Here is a 17,907-nt window from a genome sequence, read left to right as displayed (position 1 = left end):
AAAGGTAAAAAGCAGGATTTTTGAGTAACTTTTAGAAAAAAATTTGTATATTTTTTCTATTCTCACACTCGACCTACAGACTTTGTTTTCGGAGAAAGAGGGGAGTAAAATTTATTTGGGAATATTAATACTCAAAACGTCATCCACCCTCTTGGAACTGAGTTTCACTGAACTAAATTATTTTTCGGTTATTGGAGGATGGAAAATATTCAAAAATAATCGTAAAACACACTTTACAAATTTCATCACTTCACATGTCAGGTAAATGAACATATCAAGTGTAAGCAAACACATCACATCTTTAGTATAAGATGATAATCGAAGGGAAAAATTTCTTAATTACAATGACCCTTATCCCTACATTTGAATTCATAAGCGATTACACACCAGACCGAACACACGCATCGTGAACAATATAAAGTCAACGTGCCCTCTGCCCTCGTTTTCCCTCCGCTATCACCCAAATCAGAATTAAAATGAAAAAAATATGTGATAATATTCATTACCAATTAATTATCAATTCGAGCCTATACCTATATCATTTATAACGAGTACAATAACTTCGACGAGGAATGCGAAACCAATACGCCTTATCACTCGTCGTAAAAAAAAAGATTAATGTAAAACGACTCCTCGAAAGAAAAAAAAATTGCCTTTCGTATTTCCTGAATAAAGAGCAAACCGTCGTCGAGAGTCTAGTCGGGCCATCATTGAGCAATTTTATACATAGACATACGTACAAGTAACCGAAATCGTGATCAGGTCGGTCGAAGTCGAATCGAGTATGTTATATAATACGCGGATACTATCTTTATAGTTCAGAACACCGGTTCTAGTGCTTCTAGCCTATGAGGTAGAAAAAAATTCGCTACCTGACAAAGTGCCAACGCTAATAACCAGCGATCCGACTAACGTATCCAACGTAACAGTAGGTCCCATGATGGCCATTCCTTTGGCGATGTTTTTATTAACTTGTTGCAAATTAGACGCATGTAAGGCAAATTGAGCCAGTACGGTTGCTTTTGACAGATCGATCACCAGCACGAAGAAAAACAACGCATCTCTGTAAAAAAAAAAAAAAAACAAACGCAAACCAGCGCCCATTAGATTAGTCTTGAGAATTTTTCTAGGTCACGCGGAAGTCGCGAATTCGAATTGCGGTGATGTAAGGATGATAAATCTTTTTGCATTGTCGCTGCAGCTATGTTGCTGATGGTGGTGGTGGTGGTGGTGGTACGACTACGTTAATTTGGTTGAAGCACGTTTCAAGTTTAAATCATTAAAATATATACGGAGACGTAGATGTACTCAACCCTTGATTGATTCTTATGTAATATGGATCGGAATAGTCTGCCTTTTCTTTCAAATGTAGACAGATTAGAATCAGCAAATGATACGATAATTCGAAGCCAAAAATTAATCAATTTGTTTGACAATTTTGAATTAAAAAAAAAAAAAAAATGACAACAATTTTCAAATCCGCCACAATAAAAATTCTTAAATACATCAAGAAATTTCCTCTTTAAACCGATAACAAGCCGGTCAACGAACTAAAAAAATTCCGTATAAACAATAATTAATTTCGCCAATACATAAAATGAATCATCGACCAGCAAAAATGAAACACCCAGAGGCATATCAATGAAAAAATAGGGCTTTGCCCTACATTATAACCGATTAGATAACCTTCAGTAGTTCCAATAGGCAATGTTATTCCAACAACTAGACTATCTTTCTACGTATCAATTATGACGACGATAATTTAACAGACTTCGGACTCGAATATAGACGAATCTGTACAAAAAAATGACAAAAAACATGGATAAAAAAGAAAAGGGAACTGACCTAGTTAATGTAACTCACATTGTTCAATATTTTTTGGTAAGTCATGGGATATTCTTTTTCTCTGTTTTACTAGGTTTAGATGAATGAAAAATTTAGGTGAATTGATGTTGTACGAGGAAATATAAAATTGACAGTAAAAATTGAGATATTGATCAACATAGATTGGGTTTTGAAAGATAATTTCGTGATTATAGGTACCGTGCTCGTTTTTCGTAAATTACACTTCCTTATTTTCAAAATAAAGATACAATTTTGACAAAAAAATACAGATTTTTGATGAGAGTTGGTGATTAGAGTTTTATAGTTTTTCAAAGAATTGTTATGACGTAAAGATTTACCTTGCAATGATTAATAAAAATTTATGGTTTGTATTTTTGAATCTTAGAAAGGTTGGAAGGAGCTGAAACAATTTATTGCATGAGAAACATTGATAAATCGTCGAAGACCCTATTAATGATTTTTACAAGTTCCTTTCGATGGTTTTTGCTCCAATTTTGTGGGCGTGGAGAAGATGGAAGGGAGGGTGGGGGGAAGTAGTATTCAAGCATTTGCAATTTTTTACCAAATTGTCAAACTTTATCGAGGGCTTGTGGCTGGAAATTGATTAAACTTTGAACGAATTATTTCGCAGTATGCAATTTGGAACTTGATAGGTGATTCTGACGTGTTTTTTCACTTTGCTTTTCAGAAAATGATGCAAATATTTCGTTACTTCACATTTTTTTGCAAAATAAACTTTTCATTTATTTGAATTTTTTCCCGATTTTTCGAATTGTTTTTGACAATAAAATTTAATTTTCTGGGCCAAAGGAGCAATTAAGCATGCAACGAAAAAAATAAATATAAATAAAATTGAAGCAGGACAGTGAAATTTCTTATCAGTAGGTACACTATGATTAAAATTTTTTAGGGAGATTAGTGTTCGAGATATTTGCGACAGATGATAAGAATTGAACTCTTGAACTCCTGTAAAAATACCTACCTCAAAGATAAACCTTCCTAGAAAAAAAAAAAAAAAAAAAACTACTGATAGAAAATAAGGACTTCGTACCCATTTTTTTAACCCTAAATCTACTTGGTGTTTGTCGAAATTGGACGAGCGAGGAGAAGGGGGTCAGTAGCGTAGCCAAGGGTGATGAACTAACCTTTTTTTTTTTGTAGGACCATTTTCCTTTCAGAAAATAAACTTTTACTTTTACAACATCCCCAATGATTTTGACCTCTTTATTCTAGTAACTGACTCAAATTTGAACTAATAATAGATTGATTTTCAACGTATTTTTTTTTTTTGTAGAGTTTCAATAAATTTTTTGTCAGGTTTAAAAAGTTTTATGGCAATTTTATTCATTTTTCTCAAGGTTTGAGCGTATTTTTTTTTTACAATTCCAATATAATTTTAAATGAGTTTTGGTAAGAATTTTTTTGCTTTTTTTTGGCAGTTTTCGGGTGATTCGTTTATAAAATTTTTTTTTTGTAAACTTCAGATAATTTAAAATACTGATTTTAATAGGACGAGATTCTGAAAGTTTTTTCACAGCCGATATATAAGATTTTTATTTCAATTTTACCGATTTTCAGCCAATTTTTTTGAGCAATTTTCCAAAATTTTGAACCTTATTATTTTTACAATGATAAAACAAAAAATTGCAAACTCATATTATTTTAAGCTAAAGTGTTGGATTTTTGAAAAAAAGATTGCTATTTTCAACTGTGAAGAATATTTTTTAAATCCATTTCAAAAAGTATCCAACAGAATAGGAGCTTGACAAAAAATGATGGTCAAATGATCTCAACAACGTTAGCTTAAAAATTTGAAATTTATTATTCCTACGTATTTTTAAGGTAATTTGGCCGTAATTTTTCACCAGGCTCTCATGATGTTTTTTTCAATTGAAAAACAACCCACTCTAGTAGCCAACTCAAAAATTCACAATTCCAGAAAATTTCAGCCAGATTTTCCTCCTCGGATATCAAATTATAAATATTTATTTTTCAAATTTTCAAATAAAAACAAACAAAAAGTGGTTAAATTTTTTAGTCATATTTAGAGAAAAATTTGGGCTGGATGGGTCAATATTTCACGAGAAAAAATCATCTTCAGAAGAAAACAGAACAGAAAAGTCAGCTAATTTGGCAATTTTTAAAATTTTGATATTTTCAAAATTTCAAATCATGGTCCAAAAATCTGCTGAAAAAGAAATTTTGGGTTCAACACCTTAAACCAACTACAGTAGACTCCCGATTATCCGCCACTCGATTATCCGCCCTTCGGCTTATCCGACCCAATTTTGTCCGCCCTTCCCTACCGGATTATCCGACCTACTGAGGGCGGATGTATAAATTTTTGCATATTTTGGCTTTTTTTAGCGCATATTTCAGCATATTTTGCTCTTTTTACTCGTTTCAGTGCATATTTTTCTCACTCTTGCTAATTTTCTCAAATTTTTTCTAAAAAATAACGTTTTTTTCGTTTTTTTAGCTGGATTTTTTTTTAAATTTCACCTGAGCGAAAATAATTTCCCTGAAAATGTTATATTGGATTATCCGCCATTTTCGTTATCCGCCATACCTTCAGCCCCAATTAGGGCGGATAATCGGGAGTCTACTGTATAGGAAAAAAAATCAAATTTGCAACCACCAATTTCAATTTTCAAGTTTTTGATCGAATTTTGAAAATTCACGAAGAAAATCATAATCCAGCAACAAGTTTAAGATAAGAGTCAATATCAGATAAATCAAAAAAAAAATCAAAAATCGCAACTCAAAATTTCAAAAAATTTTCGAAAAATTGAAAAACGTATTCGAGAACATGAAATTTTGATTGCACAGATTCTGAAACATCTCGCATCAAAAAATCTAACTTCCGTCAGAATATTTTCGAAAAATTGGGCACCATCAGCAAAATAACTGGCAACTGAAAATTTCACCTAAAAAAAAATCAAACTCCAAAACCTCCTCCCCTTTAAATTTCACCCAAACTATCCTCATTGTAAATAAAAATTCCACGACTTTTTTACGTTAAATTAAACATTTCCCATACCAAACGTCGCACAATTCAAACCACCATAGCACAATACGTCCGCATTATTGCGAAATTCGCGACCTTTAGCACTGTAGCAAAAGCAAACAATCTCAAAACATATTGAAAAAAAAATGTACTTACTTCAAATCGGATATATCGCTTCCCAAGAAATTAATAATGGTAGAACTGAACACAAAGCTCGAGAACACAGTAAACAATCCAGCGATACCTATAAAACAATAAGAAGAAAAAAAATTGCTGAAATTTTTTCAAAACACACCTCGTCGATGAAAGGACAAATGAATAAATTCTCAACACCCGTACGGAACTTTATCAAGATACAAATAGCCGGAAGGTCTCTTAATAACGCATCTTTGTAAACCATTTTTAATTATCCTTGAGTCGTTTAATTTTTCATAACAGGGCTTAGACCGTTTAATTGGTAACCTTTCGTATACGAAGACATTCGTTAACCATTACGCTCATTTGATCAATAAATCAATCACAACATTCGAGAAAATTAACATCTATCAAGCCTGCACCAAGTACGAGACGTATACACTTTTTTGCAAGTGGTAAGTGTAGGAAATAAATTTTCAAAAATTCGTTTTTTTTTACCTACTCAGTAGATCGATGTGATGTGCTAAAAAAAAAATCACCAGCATCGGATGCGTACCTATATCTATTGTATAAGTTTATAAATCGTACGTGTTTCCACCTTCTTCATCATCAACTTATTCGTATTAATCAACCCGAACACGTTTTATACTATACGAAGAATCAACCGTATATTTACGTAATACAAATGCATTACTTACCTAGAATGTAATTAGATCCCAACTTGCGTAATTTACAAAACTGGTAATAACCATATAACACCGCTATGCATCTAATTATTGTCATGAATATTATGTCTACGGCGTTTGTTTCCTACAACAAAATTAAACGTACGAATTATTCTCGCTGACTCTTCACTCGTAGGTGTACAAAGCATAAGTATACGTATATTAAATTATTCAATTTTTCGCGCAAATTTCTCATTTCTTTTCGTCATTTATGTACATGCGGTGGTATTCAATTTTATCAATTTGCACAAAATCACTCCTAACATACATAATTCTTTTACGTAGTCGTTTTTTTTCCTATACTTTCGATTTACTACATATAAGTGGTACTAATCACTGATAAGGGAATATATGTGCGATTCATTAATTGCAAAGGTGAATTTTAACGTAAAATAACCGTATCGTGAAATTATTATTTATTAATATCTCTGGCTTTTTTAATGCTGCACAACAGTGTTTATTCGAGGCTTTTCTTTCGACACACCCTCGGTTACTGTACAAAAATATGAATGCTCGTCTATTTATGAATGTACGTGGCATCTATCACGTGCATTTTCTCACCTCTCGAACGGGTTAATCAACGTGTTTTTGACCTACACGATAAACCAGTTGAAAACTATATAGACGTAACGTTAAATTTGGCTGATGATCACGTAGGTACCTCACATTCAGATCGAAGAATTTTGATTTTCATACAGATGTGTTTTCGGGCTGAAGTTATCCTTTCCTCTCTTCTCCACTTGACACAAAAAAATCCAAAAATATAGGAATTTTTTCAGAATTGATCGCAAAAACGTCACGGTTATTTCATCTATTCGTGACTTTGAAGAAAAAAATGGAAATATTATAATTCTGAGTGAACAAACACGGACATCTCCCATAGCTGGGGTTTATTTTAGCCTGATCAGGTGAATTCTAGACACGACTAAAAACAGTTTGAAAATTAAAGCACGAGATCCTCTCACTTCCCTGTACCTTGTTGTTCATGAATTTCAAAATCAGACACGCTCGTGACAATTTTCAGCGGAGGTCTTTCAAAATAAAAATGAAATATTAGATATGCCCCACGAATTGATTAAATTACCATAGAAATTACTCGCGACACGCGACTGTTTTAATATGCACAAATTTAATTGGTAAAAACACTGAAATTGGAATAAACGATTTTAATATTGCAAAATTACCACAAAAAAATAAAAAATTGATAAATTGAACCAGCAAAGCGACAAAGTGACTTGTGTAGTGAAGGAGGGGCAGGAGGAGACTCGAATTTTTAATCTAACTACATATATTTACAATATAATATTTATCGTGGTGATTTGAACTATATTTATGTAAAGAAAATTGAAATTTTTTTATAACCAGACGTTGATTTATTCATTTTTATTATTTATTTATTTTTTGTCTTTAAGTAACAGCCGATTGCTTGAAAGCGAAATAAATATCTATCAGATGAGACAGTATAATTGGGTCTTTTTGAGAAAGTGAGTGAAAATTCCAGGAAAAAAAACAGTCAAAAGCTGACATTTTAGTCAGTTGTGAACAAAATATCGACTTCAATACCCCCTCCCCCCTTCCTCCAGTTTATCATGCTCCGGAATTCAATGTGTAAATTTGAAAAATAGGCGCAATGAAAATAGTAAAAATTGAACGACTTTTCAGCCTTTTAAATTGCATAAAATTTGTTTAAAATATTGAAAAAATTTATTAAAAAGATGAAAAAATGTCTCCAAGTTGTAAAAAAAAATTGAAAAATGCGAAAGTTAATTTTGAAGAACACAAAAAGAAAATTGAATGAGAAATTATTGAAATTACTTACTCAAGATGCTTGAAAATTGCTTAAAAACACGATAAGGTAAACGAAAACATTGTGAAAACACGTTAGAATAAATTAAGATAAATGACCAAAAAATTACTAATTTTGATGAAATTTTCATAAATATTGTTTTAAAAAAATTCAAAACAGCACTTCCAAAAATTATAAAAACTTTGAATTAATTTGATTGTGCATAATTTTTTTAGTAAGTATTTAAAAATTCTAGAAAATGAGCAATTTTGCCAGAAAAGTAACTACGAGCATGAACTTGAACACACAAAAATCAAAATGTGCTGTGTCAATTTGCTAAATTGAATTTCTCGACTTTATTGTCTCCGAATTTCCCAACTTCAATTCCTCTCTCCACTGACATTTTTTTTTCGTAAGAAAATCACGATGATAAATTCCAAACCAAAAATATCATTTTTCATATCATTCAATTCAATTTTGGGACAGCTTTTCAAATTTGGATGATTTTTGAGCAGAAGGTAACAATTCAAGTTGGCTACTAACGTCTTTTCAAAAAAATAAAGTTGCCCTTGAAAAGGTCGACCATAACACACGATTTCCTCAATATTCCCAATTTTGGCCCAAATATGTAACTCAGCAATAAAATAATATCGCGGAGTGTGGAAAAAATTGAATCGAAAAAATGACAATTTTTTCCAGGAAGTTTAATATCTGAAAAGTCAAGAAAAGTGGTTCGTCTAAAATTTGTTGAAAACTACGAAAAATTGTCCAATTCGAGAATCTTTAATCTATGGATTGAAATAAATGCTCTGATTTTGCGATTGAGGTGCTTGGAAGAAGCTGAAGAAGGGGGTTTGAAGGTTTCCAAACTTTTTTTCCAACATTTTCACTTCATCTTTTCATAGAGCTGAAAAAATTTATCTTTGAAATTTGGGGACTTTTCAAACCCATTTGTCCCCCTTCCAACTCACCGTAAGTCTCGAATGTTTCTACCATCTCTACATTGAACATTAATTCAATTTTTCAAGTCAAAAAAATAATCTGATCAGATACATTTTTACTGTTTTTAAAATTTTCGGAATACTAGTTTTTTGAATTTCCAGGGCATATAAAACTCTTCCTCCCCTCATTTTTTCAAGGCCCTGATGCCTCAAATATCATCGGAGTACTCGGTTCAATTTTTTAGAAAAAAAATTTTGAAATGTTTTTTTCAAGATTAATTTTTTCTATTTCCATAAAATTGAATCATTAAGTTCACGTTTTTTGCAATTCATTTTAGGCAGCAAGAGGAATCAATGGATTTTTTTCAAATTTTTATGGTGATTTTTCGCAGACTTGTGAAATTTTGAAAACTTCTGGTGGCCATTTTGCAAATGAATTTTTGATAAAAAATGCCAAATTTTTTCGCAGAAAATGTGGTGGATATAATATATTTTAAATCGACTCGCAAATTTTTGAAAAATATGAGGTCGTGCAACATTGATTAATACTGAATAAAAAACGAGGATACGCATCAAGAAATAGTTTTAAAAAAATTGTTGATTAAATCACACTTTGAGGGCAATAACTTTATAATAAAGAAGTTCAATTCCAAACTTTAAATTTATTTTATTCTCTTAAAGGAAAAAATTCAACAGAAAAATTTATCTTTTACATGACTTGCTCAGCAGAGAGGAAGTTTACAAGAGATCGAAAAATGACTCCCAAATTTCTCATTATTGTGAAATAATTTTTTGAAAATCTTCCAAACTAAGCCCCTCCTCTTCCTTTCTTTCTTTCTTTCATTCATCTCCAATGTTGCATCATAATCGTACATAAACGTTTCTGTATCGCAATTTTTTTATCGTTTACGATAGAAATATACGAGTAACTATAACCACTTCATAAAATGCCCCTCGAAGTACAATCATCCAGATATCCTCTTTATACAAGTTTTTTTTTTTTATCAAATGTATCTTAAATGAGTAGCAGACGGATATAATTTGTAGCTCACCTTTGAGATGGAGACTTTTTTAGGGCAAGTTCATATACGTGCTAATTTCCATTCACCTTGTATAACATGGTACAACTTCAGACTGTGGTATTTCGTCTATTACTGACGTCACTTATGGACAAAAAATGTTGCTGTTCAATGGGCTGACAGTGAATGTTAAAAGTAGGCAAGTATTTGAAGGATGAAAATACGGTATCCATAATCCACATTTCAATGCTCCATACATTGACATTTACCTTTTTTTTTACCCAAAACATCGGGACTGAACGTTCTAAAATTGTGAGCATTCAAAGTTTCAAAAATCTACCACAAAGAGTTGAGTTTTTCGCATAATTTATGAGTTTTTCTTTGAAAAATTACAACGCAGGAGTCAGGACATTAAACAATCTTTAAATATTCATTCCAAACACAGTCAAATTTGCTTTTTGTTTTGGAAAATATCTAAAATGAACAACAACTTTTTTTTTGGCCAGAAGGATCACAAGCGACGTCATTCGTGATAACATTTTTCTTTTTTTCAAAACAATCAATTGTTCTTATGTGAATATGCAATATGTACGTCATGGCATGCGTCATACAAGGTTGATGCTAATTTCAAAAATTTGCCAAAACGAAGGCACACAAGGAAGTCCACGTCTATCGAGATCGGTTCGTGTTTCTTTTTATTTCTTATTCTTTGTTGTTTGAAAAGCTTATGAAAATTAGCATAAAAGTCGAGTCTAGACTTCAAAACAACCTGGTAAAAAACTAATCTCTCAAATTTGAATTTTTCCCTCACAGCTTTCTTAAAGCATAAAAATTTGAATTTTTCATAAAATTTCAATCAAAATTCAAGAGGTTCCCTCCACTTCCGTTTTCCAAAATAATTTTTAAAAAATGAATTTTTCGAGGATTAAAAAAGCAAGGAGACGTCTTTTCAAACTCTTGACTTGATAAAAATCATACATTTTTTTGAAACTGAAAAAATTTCAATTAATACTACTGAATACTGACGAGCTCACAAAACAAACCAACAAATCAGCAAAAACTCGAGATCAAACATAACGTAACAGGGAAATTCCAACGAGAGGAAATTTTCAACGCATTTACAGAGGAAAACAATTTACACGAAAAGTACAGACCTTACATTGTTAACCTCAATAATACAGGGTACCAGGTACTTGCACTCGAACATCAAACTTACACTCGAATCCCACCAAATCCACTACCAATCACGTTTCCCACCCATAAAGATTTCCACGAATTGACAATACGTGCCGACCTGACGACAACCATAGAGACATCACCTCTCGTCCAAGATATACAAAGAGACATCACCTCTGATGTAAAAACAGACTAAAATCAATTAGTATTCTGAAAAGTACACGCGAATATAGATACAATTCACCCAAAGCAAATTATTACGCCCTTGGTATCAATTTCTGAAAAACCTGTACTGACGTCAAGTACACCAAGACCATCGACCCTTTTTCCTCAATACGTGGAAAAACACCCGCTTATACGCGTATACTACAAAACAAATACATACCTACGTCAAAAAATAACAATTAATATCACTCTAGCCGTACTCAAGATGACTCATATACTGATCAATTTAGATACAATGTTCAAAAATAGAAACAGGAAGATGCACCCTGGTCAAAAATTAAACCTATGCACTCTCAAATGCCTCACATTTGAAAAGGTGATCGATGTCGACAATACCATACCGCGTGACGCAAAATGAAGTTGTTGTTGTTGTTTTTTCTCTCTCAAGACGCCTCGAATGCGTGATATTCTACTCGTAGGCGAACTTTCACCTTTAGTATTATTCTTGTACAATAATATATAATTATAAACTGAAAGTCAACGAAGATGATATATAAACATTGACAAGTACTTCCTTCCTTTGATGATTATACTGCAGACAGACAGACGTTTGCATATGTATTTTGTAGGTATAATCGTCGAGTCAATTGATAATACAAATACTTAATTACTGTTATCGGAGAGGATGAGATTTGCACCTGTAGTTCAAGAGGATTGGCATTGCGTAAGGTACATACTAAAAGGAGATGGCAAGATGAAAATTATTGGTCATGAATGAGTTATCACTCATCAGGTTTCTTTCCATTCTTTAATTGAATACCTGAGATGTTTTGCTAAATTCGGTGCCTATCATTTCTTTCATTTTTTGAATTTCTCAGACCCACATTGAATTTTTGGAATTAGACATGATCTCAAAATTCGCAAAAATGAAAAATACATAATAATTGAAGACGTCATAACAAAAAGGGGTATATATGACACATATGTCCTTTTTGAGACAAATCCATATTGTTATTCTTCAGACCTTCCTCTATCATATGAGACCACCCCCACTTCACAAAGTCGAAAAACCAGTGAGATATCGCCATTTTAAAACTGCGAAGTCGATTAAAAATTTACTTTTTCAGAGATAATGGGTTACTCATGGTCGATTTTGTGTTGTCAACCATTATTTACCTGGTTTAAATCCAAAAATTTGCTCAAAAACATTTTTAAATCAATAAAAAAAATTGGCCAAAAAAACTTGTCTTTTTTACTGTTTTTTTACTTAACATATTATAGCGATCTTTTTTCAGAGAAAATGGGTTACTCATGGTCAATTTTGTATTGTCAACCATTATTTACCTGTTTTAAATCCAAAAATTTGCTCAAAAACATTTTTAAATCAAAAAAAAAAATGGCCGATTTTTCGCTTCAAAAAGGACATATAATTCGAAATATTTGAGCGCTTACCACTGACACACAGTTTCCTCCAGACTGATGGTTCATAGCATTTTGTATGGTTGGATAGTGGGAAAATAAGGTAAAATCGTCACCATGTTCAAATATGCACATTTCTAAACTTCACAAGCACTCAAACTTTCAAACAGCTTTTTCTCAAAATACAATTTTCACACATATGTCCTTTTTGCTATGACGTCTTCAATTATATGTTTTCATTCTAGGGCTTATATCTAGTTCACGTATCAGATTATTTACAAAAACCCAATCAGGAGGGGGGGAGGTGTTCCTCATTTTAAAAAACAAATGATTCAGCTAAGTAAATAATATTGTAGTCAAACAACCTCAAACGAGAAATGGGAAAAATTTCAAATTTTCAAGTCAATTTTTGACCTTTTCAACAAAAGTTATTTAAAAGTTGATGAAAATTTTTCAACCTTTTTTTCAATTTTTTGTAGGTTTGTTAGAAAAGCTCAAAGTTTATGTTTTTCAAGTTTAGAACTTCTCACAAATAATAGTTTTTTTCTTCGAAAAAACGATCATCTCGAGCAAAAAAAATTAATTCTTTTTCAAAACACGAGAAAAATTTTCAAGATTTTGAGCTCTTGTTAAAGGAGGGAGAGTCGTGCATTGGCTTGAAAATTCAAAATTTTTCCTATACTTTGTTGAGATTATTTGGCCATAATTTTTCGTCAAAATCCGTCAAATTAAAAAATCATTTAAAAAAATTGAAAAACGACCTCCAATGTTTTTATCTGTATTTTTTATAGGTACATAATCTATATGGTATTATTTCCAAAAAAATATTATTAAAGCAATTTTCTAAGAATGGATTAAAAGAGAACGTTAGTATTTTTGTTTGCTCAAAAATTATATATTTTCTATCAGCCACTTCCCACTTCCACAACTTTCTTTGAAGAAGAGCAGGAGGAGGTAGAGGAGGAGAAAAAGGAGGAGGAAGAGAAAAAGGAGGAGAAAGAGAAGAAACAGGAGAAGCGAGCAAGAAATAAACAGAATTTCTCAATTTTTTTTTAGGTAAGTAGTTACCTAAGTACCGTTGAATGGGGTAATTCCGGCCAATTTTTGAGTTTTTTTTTGTTAAATTCCCCCTTCCAGAGAGGACTTGGGGGTTGCACATTCTGATACCACCATCTCACAGGAAAATTAATTTCCAGCAAAAAAGGTCATCATCACTTTTTGCCAAAATTCAATCGTATGGACGCTATTACTAGTAGAACAATTCTTGATTTTAATTTTTAAACAAAGATTGAAAATAATTTTTTTCATTTTTTCCTGAAATTGATGCTTCTCCTCCAATTTTGAATAATTATACTAAAATATGCAAAGAATATAGGAAATTAAATTTCCTATAAAACAGGTCCTTTGCATATTTCCGGTACCTATCTTCAAAATTGAAAGAGACGAGAAGAAAAAAATGGGGGAAAGTCACTGGAATTTTGGGCATCATTTATTCATTTATTCCAAAACTTTTATCAACAATTTTCCCAAGCAAAATTAATTCCAGTTTCAAACATTTCATTTTTTTTTTTGTTGAAAAAATCGTTTTACAAACTCTTATAAAAATGTAGAATAAACTGACGACGAAGACGATTTCAGTTATGGAACATTCCCCCCCCCCCCCCAATTTTGGATGAGAATTTTCTAGCTTTTAAGAAAAATGACCCCAAGTTTAAAGAAGGTCACGATTAGGGTCATTTGAATGACACTTTCAACTTAATGAAATGAAAAATAATGGTCTTAAAAAAAAAATTAAGGGAAACCAAAAAATATTCCAACTCTTTGGTCATCATTGCCAATTTACTAAAAAATGTTGACCAATATTTTTCTAAATTTTTTGAAAAATTGGCAATAATGATGGGCACTAGTAGAGACTCCAAAATATTTCCTCAGTCACAGAAATTATTATATTTTTCAATATTTTGGTTTGGTATAATTAATGGGAAATACTTATTATTTGAGAAGAAAATATTTTCAAAACACAAATTTACCCCAAAATAAGAGATTTGCAAATTTTCAATCGCTCAGAAGAACCCTAAAAGTGACCTCTAATTATGATGACAACGACCTAGGTCAACGCAAATCTCAAATATCATCTTTTGGAACAGGGCTATTTTCCTCAAAACAGGCTGGGTAACGGCTAGACCGAGCGAAAAACTGCCCCCCCCCCCGCCACAAAAATGTCACCTCTTTTAGGATATGTATCTCCTCTCCAGGGGCACCTTTCGGAGCGAAATTTTTTCCAAGTGAAATTCAAATGCATATGAAGGTCTTCGCTGAATTTGTTCAAAATTCTTCGACATTTCTTCTTCGCGATCCACTCTAATTTTTATGTGAAGTCTCGACCATCTATTAATTTTTTTATTCCTCGACGAAATATATTCAACCTGTCACATGAACGATATACAGTCATCACGCACTGATTTCAAAAAACTGATCCTTCAGTTTGAAATCCAACTCAAAAATAACTAATCGAGTACCTAATAATTAAAATCTGCTCTCGTTATCTGCGTTATCAGTCAATATTCGGGGGGAAAAATTCGAAATGTAATGAAACGAAGTGCTTGTTCAGATCAGACCGAATTTTCAAATAGGTAAATTTTATTCAATCGATACCCATTAATAGCTATGAAGTATGAATATAAGGCACTGAAATAGCAGATGCTCAATTGCTCACCTCAGATCGTAAACTATTATAAGCGTTGGCAGCGGCGGCGGATTTATCCATGGAAAGCATACACGCTGTAATGGTCAGTACACCGACGATCACCTCCCATGGATGTTTGGCGCAGAATTCGCCATGATTTTCGAAAATGTTCGCTAGCATCTTGCGTTCTGCAATCAAACCAAAACATCGACACATCGGTATGAGAATAATGTAATCATGATAGGCATAATAATACTATAAGGTAATCATCATAAATATGCAAATATGTTTACGTTTTTGCAGATGTTCAAACAGTAAGTTATACTAAATCATGCGCGATCATGAAACTTACGTATTAGGAATTTATCGAAAATATACGAGTACACGCACCCGGTACACCTCTACACAATATTCGAGAATAACATGCTCGTCAATGTATAGTATAGGTACAAATTACACAAACACACACACACACTCGATTAGAAAGCGATTTTCTCGCTTCGCGGCTGCCAGCTGAATAGAAACTTATCCAACAGAAGCCGAAGGCGAAAAATCTCGCGCATCGCGTCGTGTCGCCTAAAAAAAATTTCGTCTTTTGTCCGACTCCGATGAGATGATTAGAGGTAGGTAGTAGGTACTAGGTAAGGTATACGGATCATAGGAGATTTTCCAACGTGCGTTTGGAAGTCCTCATTACATACTCTGAACCGTAAACCGCAACCGTGTTCTGTACCAGCTGACCTTGCGCTCCTCGACAAGTTTTATACATTTGGATCTTCGATATTCCGTACACTGTCAATGACCTTTCTCTTAAAATAGAAGAGAAAAAACTCTGCCATGGTTCCCAAGAGGTTTATTCGTAGTCACGTGCATCAACATTTTATTCGGCGTGTTCAAAATCTTTGATCTAGGAGTACCTCTTGGTGTAGTTGGTGAATTGTACCTACCTACCTATACTCAAATTGATAGAGCTTTAGCGAGCTTGATAAAAACTAATCGATTTTTCTAGAATCTGAATATGTACAACTTGAAAAAGACGTGGGCATCTTTCGAGTTCTGGTAGCTCATATTTTTCATTTTGTGAATTCCGTTGAATTCTTTTGAAACGATTTAATTATCGAAACTGATTACCTACATCTCCGCAGAATAATTTTTTTTCAATGTTTCGAACGACGTTGAATGTAATCTCAGGCACCTATTTTTCAATACGTGTGAGATTTCTTCGAACTTGGCCGACCAAATTTTACCATAGTACGAGTACATCCCTATTTCCATCAATTCAACGAATTATACCTTCAAGGCTAGGGTCGATAACCGCACCAAAGTGGCACCCTAAGCACGATCTTCGAATCAAATCACACCATTCGTACTCTGTTAACAGCATGCAAAATACTTCAACAAAATCTGCGGCTAATAATACGTGAATCTGACCCTAATACGATAACTTACGAATTGGCAGCAGCTGAATAAATTCCTCAATACCAACAAAACTCAAAGCAGCAACAATGTTCGAGAGAAACACTCACGACACACGATTCTGACTTCAAATGAGAGAATACACAAGTTCGAGCAGGAGCAGATAATTTTTCAACGTTTTAATCAAGATATCAATAAAATGAAACGTTATCTATAATCAGTCATTTCATCATTCAGGGTGTCTACTCTCTCGAAGAAACTGTTTTTTCTGACTTTTTTCATTTTTCCAAATCAGTTTTTCTAATTTTCCAGGCCCTTCAGATATCAACTACAAACTACACTCTAAGGAGGGTCGGAGGGGGGGGGGGGCGAAATTTTAAACGCCGAGACTAGTGACTGGCGAAATAAATCCATGAACTTTTTCCCCGATTTTTGTGAAACTAAAAGCGAAAAGAGGGGTACTCTTCGTTAATACTTACCTATAGCTTTCCATTTATTATTGTACGAGAAAAGCTCCAAAAAGATACTCGAAGTCAAAAATGGAGTAAAATCCAGGACTTCATAACTGTACAAATAGGTATAAAATTCCCTGATTTTGAAGTGAAAAGTTGAAATTTTGATGAAATTTCCATGACTTTTTGACAGGAGGAAAACTCCCTGATTTTTTCCGGGTTTTCAAGTTATTCAGAGAAGGGACACCCTGTCATTTAAAAAAAAAAGTGAATTTCACCCAAAGCTTTTAAAGCATTTTTTTTTTCAAAGAAAATTTGTGGGTTAGGAGGAGAGAGGAAGAGATAAATCTCATAATAACTATCAAATCATCTTCTTTGAGTAATTTTACACCCACCCCCCCCCCCCCACTGTGGACTTCATGATGAAAAATCAATTTTTTAGAAATTAGAATTTCAAAAAAAACAACAATGATTTTAAAAAAATTTAGGCTATTTAGCTCGTCATTTTCTTAACTGATAGACCAGTCATTCCACACATTTGAACTCAAAAAAATCTTAACAAGGGGAATTTTTCTCAAAATGTGAGAACTATTGTCCTGAGTAACATACTGAAAGTCCCAATTACTAGATGGTGAGCGTCGCCCAACCCAGGAGAGAGTGAGATAGGTAATTTCAAAAATAGAATTTTGTGCGTTTTTCTTCAAAAATATGGCGATAGTCATCTTTCAAGAACAAAATCGCTCTACATAAAATTTCATCGAAAAAGTTCTTATCAGGTGAATTTTTCCTTTTTACGAAGCGATTAACTTCCTCGGATGTTGAGAACTTTTCAATACAAACAGAGAAGACGAAATTGAAGAATTTGACTAAAATTATCTTGAAAAATTATGATACCTTTTCACCATTCACCATCTAAAAATGGACACTTTTAGTATGTTTTTAGTACAGTTACTCAGAACGAAATTATCTGCAATTGTAAATCAAAGTCCCCCATTGTTGAGATTTTTTGGTTAAATCGTGAAAAAAATTGCCTAAAACAACTGTGCCAAAAAGGAAAAGACGACACAACTTTATAAAAAGCAAAGGCTCTAATCGAGCTACAAACATCAAAAAGTGACCTTTTATGTCCTCAAAA

General features: G+C 32.8%; 1 protein-coding gene across 4 annotated transcripts in view; it reads right to left on the bottom strand.

Annotated features, from left to right (window-relative positions):
• Hmgcr (HMG coenzyme A reductase) overlaps positions 1-17,907 on the bottom strand; it is a 43,261-nt gene that overhangs the window by 20,690 nt on the left and 4,664 nt on the right. For all 4 annotated transcript variants that reach the window (XM_065364155.1, XM_065364156.1, XM_065364154.1 and 1 more), the window contains exons 2-5: positions 14,935-15,092; positions 5,686-5,797; positions 5,009-5,096; positions 873-1,063 (exon numbers count right to left, since the gene is read on the bottom strand). In XM_065364155.1, coding sequence (XP_065220227.1) covers positions 873-1,063; positions 5,009-5,096; positions 5,686-5,797; positions 14,935-15,092 — 549 coding nt within the window. The remainder of the gene's footprint in view (positions 1-872; positions 1,064-5,008; positions 5,097-5,685; positions 5,798-14,934; positions 15,093-17,907) is intronic.

Source organism: Planococcus citri, chromosome 4 (genome assembly GCF_950023065.1).
Source record: "Planococcus citri chromosome 4, ihPlaCitr1.1, whole genome shotgun sequence".
NCBI lineage: Eukaryota > Metazoa > Arthropoda > Insecta > Hemiptera > Pseudococcidae > Planococcus > Planococcus citri.
Note: the sequence above shows the minus strand (reverse complement) of the source record. Positions and strands in the feature narration are given on the sequence as shown.